Raw genomic sequence first — 24,662 nt, 5'->3', positions numbered from 1 at the left:
ATATTTAGAAATGTACACTGTCGAGTCAAAAAGTGAATTTAAAATAGTTTGATTATAATAATTATAATACGAATGGGGTGTTATTCGCAGCCCTGCCGCTAGATGGCACCGTTGCATTTGGTCCGCCGCTGAGCAGCAGCTGAAGCTGCTTCTTATTCTTTGCATGGATGCAGCAGCACAAACGTTTAAAGGTCGAGCAGAGGCGATAAGGAGGCCTCTTCTCTCCTGGGGGGCTTTTTGAGCTGCAATCACACCTGAGAATGATCAAAGCTTGAAACGACATCCACAGCACAGAGATAAAGTTCTCTGGGACGTCATCCATACCGTCTCCGTCCATGTCGTCGTCACAGGCGTCCCCTTTGCCGTCGCCGTCGGTGTCCCTCTGGTCGGGGTTCTGCACCATGCGACAGTTATCGCAGGCGTCGCCGTGGTCGTCCTTATCGCTGTTCCTCTGCTCCACGTTGGGCTTCAGCCAGCAGTTGTCCTGAGGACAGAGACAACCATGACTTAATTGAATGGTAAATGATAATTAATAATTGTTATCGACCGTAGTTTGTGTGAACGCGCATTCACCCACCTGCTCGTTCGGAATGCCATCGCCATCGGCGTCCTCGTCACAGGCGTCTCCTCGCCCGTCCCGGTCGACGTCTTCCTGGCCAGAGTTGGGAACGAAGATGCAGTTGTCCTGCGAGGAGACGACGGAGAATGAATAGGCAAAGCCTCGCCTGTGAAAACGGCGTTGCATTCACAGACCGTCGTGCTTTCGGCCTACCTTCCTGCAGCTCGGATCTTTGCACCTCAGCTTCTCATCCGGGAATCCGTCGATGTCGGTGTCTTTCCCACACAGGATCCCGTTCCCGGCCCAGCCGATCCCGCACTGGCGGGACGAGACGGCCTTCAGAGACAGTGTGTGTGTGTGTGTGCGTGCGTGTAGAGGCGTGCCGTCTACCTCGCAGGTGATGCTGCCGTCCCGCTCCACGCTGCACTCGGCGTGGACGTCACAGGGGTTGTTCAGGTTGCTGCCACAGCTGACCTCCGGCTTGCAGCCGCTCACCTGATCCCCGGCGAAGCCCGTCTTGCACCGGCCGCAGTGGTACGAGCCCTGCAGGACGGAGGACACCTGGGTGCTCAGGACGGCCCCCGTGGGACGCGTTTAGCGTTCAGCTGAGGCGTGACGGCGGCCTCACCATGGAGTTGTGGCACAGCGAGTCGGCCGTGCAGCCGCCGTTGGAGGGTCCTTTGCATTCGTCGATGTCGTCGCACACCTGATTGGAGCAGAGCGACCGATTGGAGACGAGCGGCGCTTTAGGGTGAAGCACGTCTACGTCCAGCCTACCTGCTTGTTGGCCTGGGCGTACAACACGCCCACCCCCTCCACCGGCAGGCCGGTGAAGCCCAGCGGACAGGCGTCACAGCGGTAGCCCGGGGCGGCGTTCACGCACTTCACTCCAGGGAAGCAGGGGTTAAACTGGCACTGCAGAAAGAAGCACACGATGCCTTCAGGCTCCGCCCACCTGGTCACAGAGCAGGAGGAGGACTTCGTCTTCAGCTACTGCCACGCCCCCCGGACGCTTCCACGCCCCCCGGGACGCTTCCACGCCCCCGGACCGCCTCCACGCCCCCCGGACGCTTCCACGCCCCCGGACCGCTTCCACGCCCCCCGGACGCTTTCACGCCCCCCGGACGCTTTCACGCCCCCCGGGACGCTTCCACGCCCCCGGGACGCTTCCACGCCCCCGGACCGCCTCCACGCCCCCGGGACGCTTCCACGCCCCCCGGACGCTTCCACGCCCCCCGGACGCTTCCACGCCTCCCGGACGCTTCCACGCCCCCGGACCGCTTCCACGCCCCCCGGACGCTTCCACGCCCCCCGGGACGCTTCCACGCCCCCGGACCGCCTCCACGCCCCCGGACCGCCTCCACGCCCCCGGGACGCTTCCACGCCTCCGGGACGCTTCCACGCCCCCCGGACGCTTCCACGCCCCCGGACGCTTCCACGCCCCCCGGGACGCTTCCACGCCCCCGGACCGCCTCCACGCCCCCGGACCGCCTCCACGCCCCCGGACCGCTTCCACGCCCCCGGACCGCTTCCACGCCCCCGGACCGCCTCCACGCCCCCGGGACGCTTCCACGCCTCCGGGACGCTTCCACGCCCCCCGGACGCTTCCACGCCCCCGGGACGCTTCCCACGCCCCCGGACCGCTTCCACGCCCCCGGGACGCTTCCACGCCCCCCGGACGCTTCCACGCCCCCGGGACGCTTCCACGCCCCCGGGACGCTTCCACGCCCCGGGACGCTTCCACGCCTCCGGGACGCTTCCAGGTCCGGCCGTCGGGATCCTCTCACCTCGTCCACGTCGTCACAGCTGAACCCGTCTCCAGTGTAGCCGTCGGGACACGGCGCACACTCCACGCCGTCCTCCGTCTCTATGCACATATCGTCACGGAAACAGACGCCGGGGCCACACGATTGCTTCACCACCTCCGTACCACCAAGACCTTTAAACGGCAAAGGAAGAAGGCCGTCCCATCCATCCTCTGGACGTTGGTTCTGAGCACGGGACGGTGACGGGAGTTCTTACCGCAGGCCTGACACTCTGAGATGGTGTTTCTGAGAAACGAGGTCTCCTTCACCTGGAGGAGGTCCAGCATAAACGCGTTTAAAACACGCCGGGAGCTCGTTAGAATAGTTTGTGGATGTTACCTGCTGAATGAGGACATCCTTCAGCTCATTGATCACCTTCGTTAGCTCCAGCATCTGATTGGACAGCTGCTTCGTGTTGATCCCTATGAGACAGGGAGCGTGTGGGGGGGGGGGGGGGGGGGGTTACGTTCCTGGGAAACATCTGGCCGTCCCCGTAGCCTCTCCTTCCCCGGCGGGATCTTACCCAGAGTCTGAACGGAGTCCCCTTGTTGGAAATGACATTCTTGTAAGGAGGCCACATTCTCCAATGAGTCTCCGACCACCAGCTTGAGCTCGTCGAGACTCTCCTGTGAGAAGGACACCGGTCAAAGTGGACGGACGCCGCTTCTGGACACTATTGCCTGGATGCAAGCGATGGTCACCTGGTCTCTGGGCTGCATGGTCCTCAGCTCCAGCATCCCGTATCCTGCAGGCAAGCCCTGGAAAGCTGCAGGGAGGTCCCTGACCGTCTCCACCAGCCTGCAGTCCAGGTGCAGCTCCACCCCGCCCGGACCCTGCCGCTGCATCCCCTTCAGGTGGAACAGCAGCCGGTGCTGCTGGCCGTCTGCCAGCACCAGGTTGTTGAAGGTCACCGAGCTCATCCTCTTGTCCGTCCTCAGGTAGCGCAACACGGCTGCGAGCGGGACGGGGAATGCAGAAGTGGGTGCGGGATAAAAACAAGATGGCTGACATCACCGCGGATCGCTCACTTCCTGTTTACAGTGACGATAACCCACGTGTGTGTGTGTGATGTATGTGTTCATGCAAACTCTTTTGATAACCATGGTAACACCCTGATGAAGGGATCAAAGGCTTGAGTCCTCTTCTCATCAGGACGTTTAAGTCCTCTTAACGGACGGGACTCCTCCTTTTCTCGTCCCGCCTATTATCATTCATGAGACGAGGCTGATGATGGAGGTGTGATGATGTTAATAACACTTCAGGAGCACTTGATTTCTACACCTGGATGCTCCGGCCTGGTCTCATCGTTCACTCCACACTTGTCAACACCTTTTTTAACGCGAGGCCTAAAAGCCTGAATCAGGATTTGATTCTTCCGTGTTTGGGTTTGTCTGTCTGGCCACACCCCTATCAGGGCAACAGGTTGAAAAGCTAAGTACGGCAGCGGTTTGATGCTAACCAGCTAGCTGCTAGCTCGTGCTAACCAGGCAGGCTGCATTCAGATTTTTTCTTTGCTGCTGAATGCAACCAGCTGCCGCAGCTGGGATCTCCATGACGACAACGAACCCAACAAAACCACGAAACACATTAAGAAGCAGCGAGGGGAACCGCAGATTCCTGTGGGTTCAGACAGAAATATGTACCCCCCCGGCCCGGCCCCCCTACCTCTGTTCAGCTTCCCCATCACGGTGAACTCAAAGTACTTGCTGTTGTCCCGCGGGTTGTACAGGCCGAACACCGAGGTTCCGGTCTTGGGCTGCAGCTTGAAGGACGTCAGGATGAACGCCTCGTTCACGCCCTGTTCTGCCAGACCCCCCTGCAGCAGCTCCGGCAAGCAGTCGGGCGAGGTGAGCAGATCATAGACTGTCGAGAGACAAGAGGAGCGTCAGGTCCAATCAGAGGCCAGTCTGGGATGCCCGCCGGGCCACACAGCGCCGCGGGGTTGGATCCCACAGACACACCTCCCAGAGAGAGGTGGGGGGGTCAGGGTCGGCTTACACCCCGTGTCACCCCCTGATTACCCCCACATTTCACGCTCCAGGAATCCAGTTGGAACCCCCGCCTTCCCGTGCTCTCCCTCACGCCGCTGCACGTTGCGACCTACGAAGGTTTCGGGGTCACAGGAACCCAGTCGGCCACTGATGATGTCACGGCGCCGACATCGGAATGCACTTCAAATAAACAGGAAAGTCAACCGACCAATGGGAGCCGAGATCTAAAGGAAGGGAAGCAGTCTACGTTGATGTGTCGACCTGGACCCCCCCCCCCCCCCCCCCGGACGCCGCCTGGCTCTGAAGCCCGTTACGCCTCTGGTTTTGGTCTCCACACCGCCTGGCTCTTTGATGCTAAATGCTCCAGCTGCCCCCCCCCCCCCCATGAAAGGTGATAAATCATAAACCTGAGACAGAGAAAGCGGGCGAGACTGGACTCGGGCTGAACGCTGCGTCCTGATTATTCCCATGTGGGACGGAATGAACCCGAGCCGGAGAGACGAGCGTCCACGGACGTCCACGTGGACGCTCGTCCAACGTGAAGCGTCTCGTTCTTACCTTCCTCCTGTCACTCGTACAATAAAAGTGTTTGATATTTAGCCTTTTCACCCCGGCCCAATCCTCGGAGCTCCTCGGCCTGCACGGATCTGCTTTAGCCATTATGCCCGTCCAGCGAGTGTGAAAACACCCCCAATGAAAGCACTCACCCAAAGCCTGAGCGTCCACGACGGAGCCGAGTCCCAGCAGCAGAACCAGGGCCATCCAGACAGCCATGTCGTGCGTCCAGCTGGTTCCGGATCGGTTCCCGGAGGTTCTCTACGTCTGCTCCGGCTGCGAGCGGCGAGTCTGAGCCTCCTTTCAGGATCAGGGGTCAGGATCAGGGGTGAGAGAAGAATGTCATGGTGAGCTGAGCCGGAGTTGCTTTTGTGCGTGAACAGAAGGAGGAGCATGAGGAGCAGAACCCATCACGCCTGACACCACCGTCTGGATCCTGACCCGGTTCTGGAGCCCGTGTTTGGCAGCTGAACTTCTTCATCTCAAATTGCACCCAGAAAAGACTAATTTCATGCTTGGGGTAAAAAATAAAAATGCGTTACCAGTCTAACACGAAGATCATTTCCTTTTTCTTCCAGGGATCAGATGTGACCCCCCCCCCCCCCCCCTCCTCGTGCTAACCGGCGGCGGAGCGTCAGACAGGCTGCTGGCGAGGTCGACAGGATGTCTGGCAGCACCTCCCGCCACATTTGGCAGCGATCAGGAGGCGAAGGTTTAACGATGTTTGTTTTGCATCTTCATTTCAGGCTGGACCTCGTTCCACGGCGGAACCGCCGCTAATTCAACAACAAGCGAGATTCTGTGGGTGCGAGACGATGTTCCCACTTTAAAGGATAAACACAGGTCTCCATGGCAACAAGCAGCAGCACATGAGTCATAGTTTCCATGTGTTTACCACAGGTACCGGACTCCGGGCTCCGAGTGCTCTGATCTGGACCCCGTCCAGGTCCCAACGGGGGGCCACAGTTTTAGGTTTTATGCGCCCTCCTCATTTGTTTTCAGAATGATTCAATATCTGGATCACACCGGGTCCCACAGACCTCCACGCAGCTGCGGTTCTGAGCTCAATGGACCACATCAGTCCACCAGAGGACGCGGTCGATGAGGTCAGACGGGCCCGGAGATAAAACCTGAGCCCAGATGTCTCTGACGACATCGCCGGGCTATTTGTGATACCATGACCCGATGGGTCGCGAGGGTTCCTAAGATTACCGGGTCGCTCCGGCTGTAACCACGACAAAGACAGGAACTGGACTGATGATCAGAACACATCGGGTCAGATCAGGAAGACTTGGTGGGGCCTTTAAAAGATGCGTCTTCAAACCTGAGAGAAGAAGAAGGTTCTATTAAAAGCATTTACTCTAAACTGATGTCCACTCACCATGGCGTCCAGCATGTCTTCTGTTCGTCTTTCTTCTCGGTGCCAGAACCGACGGTGGATTTAACTCCAGAACCTGGCTTAGTGTGACGTTTTCTGGCAGAACTGTAGAAGATTTATGGATGTTGAAAGTCTGAGAAAAACGTTTCTGTGCCAAAGAAAAGAGCACGAAAGTCAGAAATGAGTCCGACCACATGAAGGCTCCACTTCACACGACCTCCATCAGAACCGAGTCGCCGAGGACGGGACGCAGCCGGTGGTGTCTGCCGGTCCACGAGCTGTCTTACCTGATGGAGTTCTGAAACAGTCAGAGGGGTCCGATCCAACACCCCGCAGCATCTGTCGCAGCCCCTGCCCCGTCTGCTTGAGGCTAACTCGCTCCAAGCCACAAATGACAGCATTAAACTGGCTGCGTTTTCAGCTCTGGACGGGTTCTAACTCTGAAGAGGCGGATCCACGTCCACGTCTGCAGCCAACCTGGCAGCATCGCGGTGGCTGAAGCCTGTCGAGTCCCTGGAAGCGGCTAATGCGCCTGGAGGGCATGGAACCAACTCGGAACCAAATGTCAGGCACTCAGAATGGATCAGAAATGCTCATTTGGAGTAGGAACTCTTTAGGAAAGACTGTAGCGTCTGGGGCCGCTATAGGGGCCTCTGCAGAGGCCTCTGTAGAGGCCCCTATAGCGGCCCCACAGAGGTCCCTGTAGCGTCCCCCATAGCGTCCCCTATAGCTGCCCCCGTAGAGGTCCCTGTAGCGTCCCCTATAGCGGCCCCTGTAGAGGTCCCTGTAGCGTCCCTATAGCTGCCCCCGTAGAGGTCCCACGTAGCGTCCCCTATAGCTGCCCCCATAAAGGTTCCTGTAGCGTCCCCTATAGCTGCCACCATAGAGGTCCCCTATAGCTGCCCCAGAGGTCCCTGTAGCGTCCCCTATAGCTGCCCCCATAGAGGTCCCTGTAGCGTCCCTATAGCGGCCCCCGTAGAGGTCCCTGTAGCGTCCCCTATAGCTGCCCCCATAGAGGTCCCTGTAGCGTCCCCTATAGCTGCCCCATAGAGGTCCCTGTAGCGTCCCCTATAGCTGCCCCCGTAGAGGTCCCTGTAGCGTCCCCCTATAGCAGCCCCCGTAGAGGTCCCTGTAGCGTCCCTATAGCGGCCCCCTAGAGGTCCCTGTAGCGTCCCCTATAGCGGCCCCCATAGAGGTCCCTGTAGCGTCCCCTATAGCGGCCCCCGTAGAGGTCCCTGTAGCGGCCCCTATAGCGGCCCCGTAGAGGTCCCTGTAGCGTCCCCTATAGCTGCCCCCGTAGAGGTCCCACGTAGCGTCCCATATAGCTGCCCCCATAGAGGTCCCTGTAGCGTCCCCTATAGCTGCCCCCATAGAGGTCGTCCCCTATAGCTGCCCCATAGAGGTCCCTGTAGCGTCCCCTATAGCTGCCCCCATAGAGGTCCCTGTAGCGTCCCCTATAGCTGCCCCCATAGAGGTCCCTGTAGCGTCCCCTATAGCGGCCCCCATAGAGGTCCCTGTAGCGTCCCCTATAGCGGCCTAGCAGGCAGACATCCAGGGTGACGACAACACACACAGCGTCATCCCAGCCGGACCAGCGCTGCCCTGTTCCAGGAGCTCTCATCAATCCTTCACAGTTCTGGCAATCCGAGACCGGGCCTGTCTGGGCCAGGGTTCAGACACACTCAGGTTACAGAAAATTCACCCCGTATGAAAGTGGATCTTCTGAACCCACGTTGCTGGGTAGTAAGCGTGTCTCTGGTCACCCGTCTGATCCGGTTCTGTAGAATTAAGAGCTACCATTCCTCATCATCAGCGGGTCTTGAGTGGAAAGTGGGCCCACATGTGGCTTTGGAGAGCCCACTTGAGACGGAGTGACCTTGTGTGAGTGTTCAGGCCAAATCGACACAAACTCCATTTCCTGAGTTTGGCAACACGGCGGCGGGACAATAATGTTTTTCCCAGAGAGACGGACGGACAAACTGACGCGCCATCCAGGAAATGAATGTCGCTCTGTCCTCCAACGCCAGCAGCGTCAGGAGACGTCAGGGATTCAGATTGATCTACGGGCACACCCACGACCCAAAGCCAAGCCAATCGGAAACGGTCTGCTCTCACGTCAGCCTGAGGAGGAGACAGAACCAGCAGGAGGCCATGTGAGGAGAGCCCGAGAGCCCGATTCTCCCACAGGAACAACCCTCATTTCATTCACAATTTACAATCAGACAGGAAGTTGATGTGTTCAGTGGTGTGCGTGGTTGTGTGTGGTTGTGCGTGGCGTTGTGCGCCATCACATGGTGACTTCTGAGCATCACAGACGTCCTGATGTGACTTTAAGCAACGAGAGACTGAATGCAGGGCGGACGGCGCTCTGGAAATGTTCTATCGTGTGTTTCTGCACACACACAGCATGAATGAATGGATGCTCGGGTTCAGGCTGGGCAGAGCTAACTCATGCTAACTCATGCTAACTCATGCTGACAGCATGCTCGCTTATGTAAGATCTTATTTCTGTCACAGATTAGCCATTCACTCCATCCCTCCCTCCCCTCCTCCCCCATCATGCTCCCTCCATCCCTCCCTCCCCTCCTCCCCCATCATGCTCCCTCCATCCCTCCGTGACACAAACACAACTCCTCATCGCCGTGTGAACGCGCTCGTCATGTGAGGAGGCGGGGTAGTTGAGTGTCTGGATGAACGAGCCCCCACCTGGTGGAGGAGCAACCAGAAAGCGCCTCCCGAGGCATTTTTATGTCAGAATGAAAACGTTCCTATTTCTGCGACTCCTCGTCGGATGAGGAGCGACCTCTGACCCTCCAAACGACAGCCAGGAACTCCTCCTTCTCTCCTGATCAGAAACGCAACACTCAAGCAACAATTCCAGATCCTGGAAGCTGTTTTCCGATCATTGCGGTTTTAGCGGCGTTGCCGTTGGTCTCCGCTCTGAGGCCTTTTGACTTTTAACTATTTTTAAAATTCTTCTGCTCTCCGCTGGTGTCCTGCTTCACGTCACGCAGCGGCCGGTCCGTCTCTGGAGCTTCTACAGCTACAACGCTAACCCTGGTCGTTATAACAGAGTCACACCACAACAGCAGGAGGAAGTCTCTGTGAAGTCAAGGTCCTCGCCGCCTCTTCGGATCCTCATTGATCGTCGCCCTTTCATTATCCTCCATCTGCTGAGAGTCTCTGACCAGCACAGACCCTGACCCTGAACGCACCATCAACCGAGGCGTTGCAGGTGCAGATCCAGCAAGCCGGACGTTTCCAAAGCCTTTGTTTCCTTTCATATCGGTCCAATGTGGATTAAAGGGGGGGGGGGGGCACATGTTAAAATCATCTCCAGCACTTCTTGGAACAGATGGACGGATCCGAACTCAAGCCATGAATACGGTTCTTTATGTTACGGGTCAGTAGCAGCGCTAACATTAGCGGGTCGGGACCGCTTGAGTCTCGACTGAAGTTAATGCTCATTTATCCAATTGTCTGTCCACTTCCTGTTCATCAACCAATCACAGGAGAACCAACCCGATTCTGCCCTGTCCTCAGCCAATCACATTCTGTTGGCAGTGACCTTGCCGTGACCTTCCTCCACCCCTTCACCTCCACTCCTCACCCAGAGGAGCCGGTTTCTTCATCCCGTCTTCATCGTAATCCTTCTGATTAGCATGCTAGCATGCTCACGTTAGCATCTCACCAGAACCCGTTTCACTAACACTGATGTTGGGGTTGGGTTAGGTGTCACAGCTGGAGGTCGCGGGCCGGAGCTCTTACCTTTAGAGGTACGTTGAGGTTGTCCCACTGTCCCTCATTGACAGCTCACTGTCCACCTCCATTTCTATTTTAACTGGCATGTTTTTTGTTCTAGAATATGTTTTTATTTGATTCTGAACTGTGGATGTGCTCTTTCCGTGAAATTGTATTTAAAATCCAACCAAGTAATGTTTCACAGAAACTTAATGTAAAACTCAAACATCTGAGAGATGTAAAAGCCAGATCCACTGGGGGGGGTGGGACACGATTAGTGATCGGAGCTGATAGAACGGGACGAGGCGTCTCAGCCCCGGAGGCGTTTCGGTGTAGCTTCGTCTCAGGGTAGAGCGTCCAACGCAGAGACGACGGGGTCGGAAATAGAAACAAAAGAATGATCAATTAGTTCTCGTCATCGAGCCTGAAAAACAAAGAACACGAGAGCGTTGTGTTTTAATGTGATGCATATTGATGGGGGGGGCGTGGCCGGTTTAACCTTCGTTGGATGTGGACCTCCACGCCCCATCGTCCATGTGTCTCCATTATCCTCCTGGTCACGCTGCTCCTCCTCACATGGGAGCTATCTGTGGAATAATTCTACTTGTCTGTTCCAATCTTCTCCTCCCTCCTCCCTCCTCCTCCCCTTTCTCCCCCGCGCTCTCACTGTCCCATCACCCCCCTGAACCTACCCGTGCCCCTCATTTCTACCCCCCACCGACTGCTCCTGCCCTCCTCGTCCCTTTGGTTCCGCCCCCTGCATCGCTCTGCTCCCTTCTCTCCTCCTCCTTTCGCCGTCTCCCTCTTTCCCCTCCGCATCTGTACATACTCTGCTTTTTAATTCGACTGACTCACTAGCTCCGCCTCCCTCCCGTCCTCCCTCCTCTTACGAGAATACATGGGCGTGCTTGGCGACACCGAGAGGGGGTCATGATGCTGAGCTGCAGAGAGAAAGGGGGGAGCGAGGTAAACGGAACAAGGCAGGGAGGACTGAGAGGAGCGTCTGAGAAGATAACTGCCCGTTTGCTCACTCCTGCCTTCTTGCTCCCCCTCCTGTCCATTCACCTCCACAAACACTCCGACAGCGAGGTAGCCACAGCGGAGCGCCGAGTGGAGCGCCGAGCCGCGGGACGGATGCAAAGGTTCCCACGTGAAGGCATGAATCCACGCAAGAAGAGGAGGGTGAGATAGAGGAAGACACAACCAGAGAGGGGAGGAGGAGAGGACGAGGGAGACGAGAGGGGAGCAGATGGAAGGAGGAAACAGTGTGAAGCTCAGAGAGCGGCAGTGACAGAAAGGAGGGAATAAAAGCTCACCGACACTGGAGGGATGGAAGAATGGGCTGAGGAGACGCAAAGAAGAGGAGCGAGCGAGACAGAGACAACACAGGGACGCAGGAGGAGGGAGACGTGGTACGTGTGACTCAGCTCTGTGTCCTGATGGAAGAGAGGAGCAGCACCTCCTCATCAGTCCTCCCCAACATCACCGGAGAGATAATGAAGTGAGAGACCAGCGAGCGGCGGCTTCACTTCCTGTTTCTTTGTCTCTTTTCACTTCCTGATAAATGATAAAGTCCAACGGGAGGCAGTGTGTGTGTGTGTGTGTGTGTGTGTGTGTGCACGGATGTATTTGACTTGTTTGCCAAGGTGTGTGTTGGGACGCCGGGGTGTGGGACCGGACTGGACGGCTCGCCGCAGCTGTGCAGATTCCAGCAGCGCGCTTTCATCGCATATTTGTCATGAGCAGGAGTGTGTGTGTGTGTGTGGGGGGGGGGGGGGTACGCAGAAAGTTTGAGGAGGCGGAGGCGGCACAGAGCGAGGGAATACCATTTGCATGGACGTGCGTGTGCGTGTGTGTGTGAGTGTGTGTGTGTGAGTGTGTGTGTGAGTGTGTGTGTGAGTGTGTGTGTGTGAGTGTGAGTGTGAGTGTGTGTGTGTGTGCGTGTGTGTGTGAGTGTGTGTGTGTGAGTGTGTGTGTGAGTGTGTGTGTGTGAGTGTGAGTGTGTGTGTGTGAGTGTGTGTGTGTGTGTGTGTATGTGTGTGTGTGTGTGCGTGTGTGTTTATGTGCGTGTGTATGTGTGTGTGCGTGTGTGTGTGTGTGTGTTTATGTGTGTGTGTATGTGTGTGTGTGTGTGTTTATGTGTGTGTTTATGTGTGTGTTTATGTGTGTGTGAATGTGTGTGTGTGTGTATGTGTGTGTGTGTGTGCGTGTGTGTTTATGTGTGTGTGTATGTGTGTGTGTGTGTGTGTTTATGTGTGTGTTTATGTGTGTGTGTATGTGTGTGTGTGTGCGTGTGTGTTTATGTGTGTGTGTGTGTGTGTGTGTGCGTGTGTGTTTATGTGTGTGTGTATGTGTGTGTGTGTGTGTGTTTATGTGTGTGTGTGTGTGTTTATGTGTGTGTGTGTGTATGTGTGTGTGTGTGTGCGTGTGTGTGTGTGCGTGTGTGTTTATGTGTGTGTGTGTGAATGTGTGTGTGTGTGTGTGTTTATGTGTGTGTGTGTGTATGTGTGTGTGTGTGTGTTTATGTGTGTGTGTGTGAATGTGTGTGTGTGTGTTTGTGTGTGTGTGTGTGTTTATGTGTGTGTGTGTGAATGTGTGTGTGTGTGAATGTGTGTGTGTGTGTGTGTTTATGTGTGTGTGTGTGTGTGTGTGTGTGTTTATGTGTGTGTGTGTGTATGTGTGTGTGTGTGTGCGTGTGTGTGTGAATGTGTGTGTGTGTGTGTGTGTGTGTTTATGTGTGTGTGTGTGTGCGTGTGTGTGTGTGCGTGTGTGTTTATGTGTGTGTGTGTGAATGTGTGTGTGTGTGAATGTGTGTGTGTGTGTTTATGTGTGTGTGTGTGTGTGTGTGTGTGTTTATGTGTGTGTGTGTGTATGTGTGTGTGTGTGTGCGTGTGTGTTTATGTGTGTGTGTGTGAATGTGTGTGTGTGTGTGTGTGTGTGTGCGTGCCACTCTGCCTGTACGAGCTTTTAATCAATGTGTGTATTTATAAACGTGCTTCAGCCGGTTCAGGACTTTATCCCGTTTCCTTTGTGTTGTCGCCACGCATGGAATTGAGCGTGCATGCATCTTAGCAAACACACGTGCACATCTGCACACACACACACACGTGCTGTGTGAAGTAATGCTGTGCTGTTAATCCCGCCTCCCTCTGCTCCACACAGCATGATGTCATCAGCGTGTCTGTGAGGGGCCTCCGGTCCGCCGGTCCTCCTTTAGACATTAAATCCGCCTTCTGTTGTCCGTCTTTTGCTTTCTGAGAATCCGTCCCCCAGCTCGCCCGTCCTCAACGGGCTGAGGCCGGCTTGGCTTCGGACAGGGACGTTGCAGCACGGAAGCCCGGTACAAACAAACCGGCATGAAATGTCCTGACCGTTCCCAAAGAGAACCCCGGCCTCATCCCTGAACTCTTTAAACCTTCAAGAACCGACTTTCCGCCGGTGAAATTACTTCCTAATTGATCTGGTTCTTTAGAAGCTTAAAGCTTCACCAGCTCGTCGCTAACTGTCACTGGAACTGCAAACCCAAACTACAATCCAGCACCTTCAGCGTGGAGCGACGAGCTCATCGAGATGATGGTGACGGGATAGTTTGCTGCTTTATAATACTTGTAGGTATGAGTGCGTTGCCATGACGCCCACATTGACAAACAAACAAACAAACATTTACAAGCGCCTGAGGGGTGCCGTGGCCGCGTCGCCTCGGTATATAATGGATCTCCTCATTTAATTTGTGTTTGTTTGTGAAGCTTGATTTGCTGTTGATCATGATCAGGATAAATATTTCATCAGTCAGAGGCGGCCGATGCAGCAAAGCCGTTTCCAGGTCGGCACGTGGAACTGATCCCAGAGCAGTGAGGACACCCCCTCCACGTTATTGTGCTGCCTGCTAGTGCATGCATGCGGATAAATCTCTTGTCCTTTATGGGCTCACGTCTTTTTATGTGCCGGTTGGTGCCGGCGCCGCTTTAAGAAACGTCTCTTTGGACGTGCACTTTGTGCGTTTGGCGAGCTAGCTGAGCTGTGAATGCCTCTGACACAACGCAGGTATACCTCGCACCCTTCCTTTGGCTCAAAGGCCAATAACTGATCATATAGCTGTGCTTCGTTCCTCTCCAGTTCCTCCTTAAATGCACTGACATGCCGATGCTCCCGATTTACTACTTCACTGAACTCCAACTATGACATTTCCTCTGCTGCTTTGCACCCTGCCCCCCCCTTCCTCCATCTCCCTCCCCCTTGATTCAGATTCCTACGACTCTCTGCTTGTTATGTGTCTCATAGCATCGCTATATATAACCAAACATGTCTACCTCCTCTTCCTTTCTCTGCCTCCTCTTCATCTCAGTCCTGCCTGACAAATTTTAGCATGCCTCGACAATCCGATCTGACATGCCTTTACATAACAATCCAATCCCCGGCACCCCCCCCCCCCCCTCCTCAAAGGTGTGTTATTTGCACGCATTGTCAGCCTCCCTGGAAGGACCGGAATGTTGTTGCATTGTGAATGCATCAGATACGTTTCTCAGAGTCAGCAGGGCTTCGCAGAGGGAGCTCGGATGTGTAGCATCATAATCACATACGTGCACAGCCGTGAAATAAAGCACACACTGTGGATCGCACACAGAGGCTCTCTGCCCTCAGTAATACCTGCTGCAGGTAGGCAGCTTGCAATGAGGCTGCAGTAAACCGGAAATAATTCCACAAGGAATTATGACCCTCGACGGCGTTACGCTGTTGCACCCCTTCCTCCTCCTGCTCGGGGATTTATCTGCCAATAAAGCTCAACATGGAAATGTCACATGTGTGAAACAGCTGGCCTCAGCCCCCGGAGTGAGCCCATGCAGCATTCAGAGGCTGGATTCATTAAACTGTCAGCGTAAATTCGGACCGGCGCAGGTCTGCAGATCCAGCAGGATGTGGGACAGAAAAGTGACGACGGGAGGAGGAGGGAAAGATGATGCAAGGATTAGGGATGGAAAGAAGAGGAGAACGTCACCTATAAGGGTAACAACGGAAGTCATGTTGAGGATGTTAAAGAAAGAATACGAGCAGAGAGATGACATGAGAGCAGGGTGGATAAAGTCATGTTGTTTTCAAGGTGCCGCACAAATCGTCAGGTTAAGAAAGTAAAATGAGGAGGAAGTGGTTTGTTTCTAACCGGCTAATATTTCTGAGAGCAAAGGAGCTAACGGGAAACAAAGATCGTCCTCTTCAGAGCTGGGCAGGGAAAGAGAGGAAAACAGTGGACATAACTGAAAGTGGCAGTCCCTCTCCCTAAATAACCCGAGAGCGATGAAGGAGTCACTAATTACCCCTCCCACGGAAGGCAGGGGAACGGAGAATTAGCCGAGCCCTGTCGGCGCTAGAGGCGACCACGAGGAGATAAGGTGAACGACAGCATCACGCCGGGAAGTGGAAGTGATATATATTTATACGTATCAGGGCCGTGGAATCCGACTCGGTCGGATCCGAGCGAGGCAGACAGAATCAGAAAGGAGGTCACCAAGCCAGATCATCACGGACTGTAAAACACGGAGCAGAAGGACAATCTGGAAGACACTGGGAGTACGATAGGAGTCCACAGAACTGCTATTCTTAACGTGAGTGATAGATAAATACTTATAAAAGGTGGACGTCGGGTTCAAATGAGACTCCCAGCGAGGAGGCTCAGGCCCGTTGGTGAAGGGAGCTTAATTACAATCTCTTTTCACTTGACTTGATTGATATTCTTTCAGAGCTGAGAATCAACCTGGTGTTTTTTCTATGATCAGTTTCTCATGTTTTCTTCTTGATGTCTTTTCCCCTTCCATCATCTTGACCTCTGCTCTCATGCGTTCTTAAAATAGCCATCCGTCCTCATTATCTCGAGGTGTGTTGCATTGAACATGTAAACAGCCACAGCGTCTTACTCGTCTCCCTTCTGTCTTTATCTCTCTGCTCTCTTTAGAAGTTTGTCCTGCCTTCAACCGTGAGAGAATGAGTCACCGGCAGAAGAGCTGAGATCGTGATTCAATCGAATGGAAGAGAGAGAGACAAAAAGAAAAGTGAAACTGATAGGCCATTAAGCGGTGCGTCAAAGACCCATCCCATCGCCGGCCGTCCAATCTCCCGTTGGCCCGTGGGACAAAGCAGATGGAGAAGGAAGGGCTGCCAGGTGGAGAAGCCGATGTGATGGACGCAGAAAGGATGGACGGGCTGAATTCGCTTCCGTCCTGCTCGTTTGCCCGTAACCTCTCTGGCCTCCAGAGTTCATCCCTCTGGAAAATTAAAGATAAATAACAAACAACGAGCAAAAAGTGCTCAACTTCAAAAGACATGGAGATCCATGGACACTTCGAACGGCCCTTTTAGAGGATATTTAATGCTGCACATATATTTATTTTTGTACGATGGTAAAAGTACACTGTTTAGTACAGTGATCTATACTTCATTTTTACTTGTGTGCTTACTGCTACTACATCTTGAACTGTGAATACGATAATCCAACACTTCTAGAGGACTAATTTAGTCACCAAGGCTGGTTTGAAAGTGCTAGCAAGCAATCGGGAGCTCCTTCGGTCGTGTGGCATTGTGTTGGTGTAAAGTGCAGACGCACTACCACAACAACGCCAACCTGCCGGTAGAGCCTGTGGATGTTGGTGGGGCAAGAGGGGCAGGAGAAATGGTTAGCAAGGAGCCCAATCACTTGCTCACAGGCCAAACAAACAGCAAGAGCACCTTGGCAGACAAGTTGCCCGGAACAATGACCGTGCGCTCTGTGCTGCTCAATAGAGACTCCCCAGATATCGAGAGCCGCCTCAAGCGGCGCCGCAACCGTACTCACCAGGTCCGGTTCAAAGACCTAGAGGACGGCAGCAGCAGCAGCGGCAACAGCGGAACGGGAGAACACAACAGCCATCAGAGGCCTACCGCAGATTGCGACAGTCCACATCCTCTTCGCAAACACAACAGTAGGTCCCCCCACCCATGGATTGACAGGGATGGGCCACGGACTGGCGGTTTGCCTGGCCAAACATCTGTTGTGGGGGCTGTTCGTGGGGACATGGCAAGTACTATAGAGGTGGTGGCTGCTTTCTTAGCCAGGGCCCCTCCTCATCCACTGACACCGGGTCCAACACGCCGATGCTGGGCGCCGCCACAGACGAACTTCCTTACATTGCCAATGACACGTAGGACTAGTACAAGCACCAGCACAGCCATCCAAACCTCCCCATGCCTGAAAAAGCCCCAGTCCTTCGCTTCGACACACACATGTGGCCACAGCCTTGGGGACTCAGTGGGAGTGGATGGCGATGACGAACATGACTCTCAAGATGAGTACCTTACGCAAAACCACGTGTCCTTGCCCCGGAACAAGGATCCGAATGGTCCTCCTGGGACTGGGGACCAGACGTTAGTGGAACGGAGGCCAAAATCCTCCAGGACAGACATGAACTCAGCTGTCAGTGTTGTAAAAAGCTCAAAGCACAGCTGTCCCACTTCAGTACATCACAGCTCTGAGCCTTGTCACTGTTCCTCTGTATCCTGTCGAGATGGCCCTAAACGTCAGGGAAGTAGCACCCCCTCGATAGTCAGGAGGAGAAAGCGACTAAGTAGGACAATAAGTGATCCTGGGAAGGAAGTCCAGTACGGCAACACTTTCACGCAGACTGAAAGGCCCAGTTCACTCACACAACCCTCAAATACCAAACTGTGCACCACTCAAGTCCAGACTGACAGCCCGTCAACACCTCTAAAATCAAAGTATTGCACCGCCCAAAATCAAACCGAGCATCAGCGCCAGTCCTCACCTTCATGTGACAAACCAGGCACAACTGAAATTCACATAAAAACTTGTCCAACCCTACCTCCAAACAGCGAGCAATGCACCGGTCAAAGGCAAACAGACTCGCCCCCAAATGAACAACCTTGCATTACCCAGGTGCAAACTTGCAGCCCTTGCACTTCACCTCCTCTGAACGCATCATCAAGCTCAAAGCAGTCTGAGAGTCCTGCATCCCCCCCAGACACCAAAATAACTCATGTGCCTTACTGTGCTTCTCCCACACCTAAAAGTGCACCAACACTGACCCCTGAACACTGTCTGAAACCACCTTGCTCCTCTCCGGCCAAGCCAGCTAGCCCCACTCCATCACCACCCCAGGAGCTTCTGATTCCTTTTTCCACTTGCATACCCCCTGCAGTCCAAAACTCTATTCCCTATTATACCGTTGTGTCACCTCCAACAACCCCCAACACTGCTGCCTGTTCCACTCCTTCCTTGACTGAGCCACCTTGCCAAACCCAAAACTGTACCTCCCCTATCTCCAACTCAATGCCTGTGTCTTTTCCCACCCCTACACCAACCCAACCTCCCAGTGCACCTCCCGTTGAGCCCAGCATACACCCAACCACTGCTCCAAACGTGGCACACCAACCACCACACCATGCATCGAACACCACGGCTCCTGTGGATCCAACACCAGCGACATTTGCAACACAGACGACAATGACGTGCACCTCCATATCGTATTACTCGACTACACATCCAGCTGGTGCCCATGCCCCCCAACAGAATTCTGCTTCTACATCTTACGCCACCCTCATACGAACTGTTTCTCATTGCAACATCCCATGTCAAGCTCTGCAAAACAGCTCTGCTGCCACCACAGGGCTGACTCCCTACTCCCCCCCCATCCCACAAATGAAGTCTTGCACTTCTCCACCTTCACTTGGGAAAACATTTGTGTCCACGCTTCCAAATGCACAACCTTGTGCAACACCTACTAAAGCGGTTCCTGCTTATTCTTCCACGTTTCGAGCTGCTCCCCCATATACTCCCCCCTCTCAGGCCCCCCACAATGCTCAGGATAAGAGGGGCATTCGGCTCCCACCCCCACCTCCACCGCCTCCACCTTACACACCACGCAAAAAGGAAAGTGATCCACCAGGTCCTGCAATCCGAACACCCATGCTCAGGGCAGACAGCAATGCCGGCAGGAAAGATAAAGACACGGAGGAGAAAAAGGAAGATGTAAAATGTACAGACTCGCCCAAGAACTGTCAGGAAGCCAGCTCTATGAAGCAAAGAGCTCAAACTCCACCGGTTCCTACGATGAAGGCAGAGATGCAATCCTCCTCCTCATCCCCTGCCAAGGCCTATTTTAAATCCAGCTGTCTCAGCTCAGCCCAGGCTCAGCTCGGAGCGCTACACAAAATGTTCTGCTCTGGAGCAAAGACCAGGCCCAACACCCCCAACAGCCGACTCCATCCAAACCAGCAGGGCTGCTCTGGAGCCAGGCGCTGCTCTGCTCCAGGGGCGCATCCTGCAACGGGGCCCCTGACTGCTACCCAGGCTGACACCTTAAGACAGGTCCAGGAAATTCTGGGAGGGTTGATGTCTGGGGCCAGGTGTAAACTGGACCCTTCCAAGGTGACCGAAAGGCTCCTGGGTCCTGATGGACCCCTGCACGACATTCGCAGCCTGCAGAACCAGCTCCACAGCCTAGAAGGAGTCCTGGAGACCAGCCAGAACACCATCAAGGTCTTGTTGGATGTCATTCAAGACCTTGAGAAAAAGGAAGCCGAGCGAGACGGGTGAGGCTTTATTTCATTTTGGTGCGACGGCTTGCATTAGACCAAAAATGTAATGCAAGCACACTGACGCCAAATCTATTTTAATCACTAATGTTTAAGAGCGCAGCATGCCCTTTGTTGTAATACGTATCATATTACATTATCACTACTACGTTATCAACATCCAGCTGCTGACATTAGTTTCTCTGAAGGCTTTTTTTTGCATCTCATTAACCCCGGACTGACAGAAGGTCGAGACTCGACCGACCTTCATCGTTTCATTGTGGACATTTGCCAACAAAAACCAAGGTGCAATGCATTCACACAAAGACACGCAAGGTGCCTGGAGCAAAACCCAGTCCTGTCATCAGGATTTAATGCCTCAGGGACTCGTCACATGACCACGTAGAGTCGGACATCTTCCCTGAACGACCTTATCCCTGTGTGTGGTGCTAACCTTAACCCTAAAACTTCATAACCCCGAATCGTAAATCCAACCACAGCTCCGAGTTCAAAGGTGAAAATGTCGTGTTTATTTTAAGAATTCCACATTGTTGAGCAGAAGTCCAAGAGTCACAGTGTCCTCGGCACCAAATGTCCAAGGTGGTGTTCGGCGCTAGCATTAGCAATCGTGTGAAATGTTGCACAGCCCAAGGTCAAATTAGGGGTTTTTTTTGGAAGGGGTTCGTCGGAATTTAAATGTGGTGTCAAAGCCCTGAGTTGAAAATGTGAAAGCTGCAGGCTAATGGCGCTGCAGACGAGGGGCCAACAGGGGGTGATGAGGGGCCAACAGGGGCGGCTGCATTAAATAGTCCAGGGCCGACTTTAAAACTCAGTGTTCTTTTAATCCTTACAAAATTACAACCCAGAAATGTTAGGAGATGGTTTAAAAAAAATTAAATAAATGTAACTATTCATGAAGGAGGTGTGTCCCCCCCGAGTCGTCTGAAACTTGTTGGCACCAAATTCAGAATAAACAGAGATGTAAAAAATGAAATCAATGAATTAGATGAGGTGAAGCGTTACTTTTTTTCTCCTCAGCCGAGTGTACTGTATGTCAAATAAGATTAGCAAATTAACCCTTTCATTATGTTTCATTCACACAGTCAGAGTCTGGGTTGAAAAAAAACAAAGGAAGAAAGGCAGAGATGGACGGGGGGACAGGGGGGACGGGGACGGGGGGAGCAAACACCGGGACAATCTAAATCATGAGTGCCTGGTATTTCGGAGACCTGTAAAGTAAATGTCAGCGTGCGGCCTGAAGTACCTGCTGCTTTGTTCCCAGACAGTTACATTCTCAAGTGGAAATGATTTTCTCTCCACGCAGAAACAAATGAGGGGAAGACGTGACGATGCGATCATGGCTTTGTGCTGCTCTCTCCTGGAATGGAAATGGAGGACATGAGTGGGTTGTTGTAGGCAGATCATCCTTCAGAAGGGGAACGCACAACCCAGTGGTTGCAACATGCGACTATTACAGATGTTGTGTCGGACGACGTCCTCTATTTAGAGCCCATCCTGGCGTTGGAAGCTTAGTAAACACTTTGGACAGGACGGCGTGTGGACAGGACGGCGTGTGGACAGGACGCCGTGTGGACAGGATGCTGTGTGGACAGGACGCCGTGTGGACAGGACGGCGTGTGGACAGGACGTGAACCCTGGCTCCCGGTTTGTCTGAACCTCTGGGAGCGGTTCGGCTTGGCGGCAGCTCTTCCCTTCGTGTGTGCAGCAGATAGGAATCGACGTTGGGCTGTCGTGGGGCTGGTGTCCTCAGATTAGCCACGCCTCTTAGTGTAAACCCTTTACCATCCTCATCAGGCCTTTAATTAATCTGCTGCCCACATTATAAGCTTCTTAGTAATTTCTGCCTCCTCATCGTACCGAAGTAGTGCGAGACGCAGGGACGTATCTGGCGGATGGGAGGTGACGGACACGGACGGATGAGATTCCATGGGAAGCAGCAAGTGATATCTCAGCGGCGGCGCCGCTTTAGAAGCATCTGAACACGTGACTGCACGCCCGCCTGCACCATACAGCGACACGCCTTGCGTGTAAGACCCGAGCGATGCGTGCACACATGAGCATGACTTTACGCCCGGAGTCTCACCGTGACTCACGGTTTACGTAACGGGCCGCGCCTGCTGGAGGGGGGACCGGTCATTAAAGAATGATCATGGGTAACTTCAGAGGATGATGGTGTAGGGATGGAAATGAACAAATCAAAGACCTTCACACACACACACACACACACACACACACACGCCACTCCTTTCCCCCTGATGCGTCATCTCTGCTTCTCAACAGAAGACATTCCTACAGGACCGGACAGGACATTGAGAACTGTGGGACCTGCAGGGACTGCGCCTGCATCATCTACAGGTATGAGGGTGGACACGCCCCCCTCCCTGCATGTCCTGCTTGTATTGTGTGTCTCGGGGCGGCTGCGTGCATCGGGCTGCCATTTTGACTCGCATCAGTCTTGGGTTGAGTTTTACGGCCCGGTAGGACCGGGGTTCTGCTCTGCGTGGCGGCGCAGCCGGATCCAGCTCAGGTGATCAAGCACGGCTGCAGGTTATAACATCATTATAAAAGATTTATTAAGACTCATCACACACACACACACATACACACAGTCTCAAGCGCTGCCCCTCCGATTTAATGAGGTGAACAACACGGACTTAAGTCGAGCACCCGTGTGCCCACGTGGATTCCTCCCTCCTCCTCATCTCTCGTCGACACACACACACACACACACACACACACACAAGCAGAGTTACTGCGTTAATCAATCCGCTCCGAGATGTGAATTGAAATCAACCAATCAACAGACAGGATTTCACACTTTACAGGAGAGTGAAGAGCGGTGAAAAGGGAGACTCTGGCTCGCTATGAAATTGAATTCCCTCTCTCAGTTGTAAATGTCAGAATTGCACTTTTAAAAAATAAGGCTTATTAGTCGGTCTGGCAGCGATGGAACGGGAGTGGAATGACATTCCTTTGAATGATTAAAAGTCGGTCGTGTGGGGTGCGTCTCTGAGCGTATCGTGATGCTCATTGTCGTATGTATTTATGACGTACATCCTGTTTACACAGTCACGCAGGAACTGATTGGTCACGCAGCATGCCGTTATATCCCATTATAACACAACACTGTGTTTAATCGTTGGTCAAAGTTGTGACTTGATCTAACACGGCTCCCGTCCGCCACGCAGGGCGGCTTCAGGAAGTCAAGATGCGTCCCAGCAGAGCTGATGATGACACGTTAATGCAAACACCTTAGAGGGGTCGTAATCCTCGCGTTATGTAACGTAACCCTAGCAACAGGCCCGGATTCATCATCAGTCTTCTTAATTGCGGATTGGAGATGTGAAATGTGGCGTGTTTACACCCGAGACGGATCGCTGTGCGATTTGATTTCACTCAGTCACCTCCTCACTCATCTATTTATTGTTTGGTGGCGCTAATGAGGCGTTTCCTGTCGCTACAGCACATCCTCCAGATTAGCAAACAAACGCTGTCATTGCATGTTGACTTCCTGTAACCCGCAATGATCCAATCAAACCAGCATCTTCATTTATTTAATTTTATTTATAGTTTGCACGCAACCGGCGTCAATGGGGAGACAAAGAAGATGGTTGGGGGGGGGGGGGGGAAGAAGAAAGGCGGCTGAGGAAAAGAGAGTAGAAAGATCTGAGATGTACAAATGGAAGAAGAGAGAATGCGAGCAGAGGGAGACGAAAGCTACAAAGAAGACGAGTCATTCAGAAACAAAATACAGATGAGAACATTCCAGCGGTGAGGGCCCGAAGCAGCGCCGGGCCCCCGGAGCGAGGGGACAGGAGCGTTCTGGTACTCACCGGGTCAGATGTTACGCTTAATCCTACGCCGCTCTCCACTTCTTGATGGCCAGATGACGGCTTATCGCTCAATCAACCCGTCAGGCCGGCACGCTGCTTTCATGTGCAGAGAGGATTTTCTCGCTTTGAAAGGGAAGGAGGTTTTCTTTTCTTTGAGGCTCAAGTTGAGCGGAATTTAAAAGGAGAATTTGGCAGCGAGAGAAAAGGGTAGCGGAAGAGAGGAAAAAATATAAAGCCTACGAAAGGAGTGAGTGATGGAAAAGCCATAAAATCAAACGGGCGAGATTCCATCAATTAAAAAGCCTCTTGAAAACGTCTCAGCGCTGAAGAAAAGCACAATTCAGCATCAATCAGGGTGAAAAGCTCAGATTTAGTTTTCTGCTCGAAACATTTAACCCGACTGGAACATGTCATCCCACAGCTGCATTTTAAAGCTGCCGAAAACAATATTTTATTCACCGACAATAAATGAAATGATTATGTTTAACGTCTGTTTCTGCAGCCAATTTAAAATCCTTCCCGCTGCATTCCTCTCCGTGTCTTACCTGGTTCGGTAAGAAGCTACAGAAACATTTAATAAATGACCTTGACGAAGACAACAACTCCCATGATGCCGAGCGCCCTGCATCTCCTGCGTCGGCACTATTGCGGGAGCGCTAGCTCACGCTAACACGGCCTTGGAGACCCCATCCTGCCGTTAAAAACGTTGACGATACTTGAGTACCTGTCGGATGAGCTACACCCAACCGGGTGATTGTGCACCGCCTGTCGGATGAGCTACACCCGACTGGAGTGTGTGTTGGTGGAGCATGGGACGGAGATTCGGGTTGACTTCTCATGCATCTTAATATCCCGAGCGTTCTCCTCTCACCACATTAAACAACTCCACGGTGCGGTGAAATATTCACCCGCGTTAAAAATGAATCCCTCGGCTTTAAAAGATTTTAAATAGTAATAATGGCGTTGGTGCAGCCGGGCGGAGGGGGTCCGTCTCCCTGATGGTTCACCCGACGGAGGTTCGGTAAGAACAAGGCTTCGTCCTCCGCTCAAGGTCGCGTTCAGACCTGTGGGCTGCGGCGCTTCAAGGCCTCATTCACGCCTTTCCTGCCCTCCATGACGTCTCCAGAGTTTCCTTTCACAGCTTTTGATTCACTTTCTCGTGTGGCCCAGGAGGACATCGCGGCCCAATTCAGACGTCCTCCAACCGGTGCCGGAGCAGCC

The 24,662-nt window shown here is 53.6% G+C and overlaps 1 protein-coding gene across 2 annotated transcripts in view; it reads right to left on the bottom strand.

Annotated features, from left to right (window-relative positions):
- The window catches only part of LOC137908414 (thrombospondin-4-B-like), an 11,957-nt gene extending 2,308 nt beyond the window's left edge, over window positions 1-9,649 (bottom strand). Inside the window, exons 1-14 of one of the 2 annotated variants that reach the window (XM_068752819.1) lie at window positions 9,610-9,649; window positions 6,791-6,811; window positions 4,030-4,227; window positions 3,066-3,316; window positions 2,888-2,990; window positions 2,704-2,786; window positions 2,582-2,633; window positions 2,347-2,498; window positions 1,337-1,474; window positions 1,188-1,265; window positions 950-1,102; window positions 773-877; window positions 578-685; window positions 325-484 (exon numbers count right to left, since the gene is read on the bottom strand). In XM_068752819.1, coding sequence (XP_068608920.1) covers window positions 325-484; window positions 578-685; window positions 773-877; window positions 950-1,102; window positions 1,188-1,265; window positions 1,337-1,474; window positions 2,347-2,498; window positions 2,582-2,633; window positions 2,704-2,786; window positions 2,888-2,990; window positions 3,066-3,316; window positions 4,030-4,227; window positions 6,791-6,811; window positions 9,610-9,622 — 1,615 coding nt within the window. In that variant the 5' untranslated portion in view covers window positions 9,623-9,649. Of the gene's footprint in view, window positions 1-324; window positions 485-577; window positions 686-772; window positions 878-949; window positions 1,103-1,187; window positions 1,266-1,336; window positions 1,475-2,346; window positions 2,499-2,581; window positions 2,634-2,703; window positions 2,787-2,887; window positions 2,991-3,065; window positions 3,317-4,029; window positions 4,228-5,062; window positions 5,130-6,790; window positions 6,812-9,609 lie in introns of those variants that run through there. The other variant, XM_068752817.1, reaches the window with a different exon arrangement.
- Between the last annotated feature and the right edge of the window lie 15,013 nt (window positions 9,650-24,662).

This window comes from Brachionichthys hirsutus, chromosome 19 (assembly GCF_040956055.1).
Source record: "Brachionichthys hirsutus isolate HB-005 chromosome 19, CSIRO-AGI_Bhir_v1, whole genome shotgun sequence".
Classification (NCBI taxonomy): domain Eukaryota; kingdom Metazoa; phylum Chordata; class Actinopteri; order Lophiiformes; family Brachionichthyidae; genus Brachionichthys; species Brachionichthys hirsutus.
Note: the sequence above shows the minus strand (reverse complement) of the source record. Positions and strands in the feature narration are given on the sequence as shown.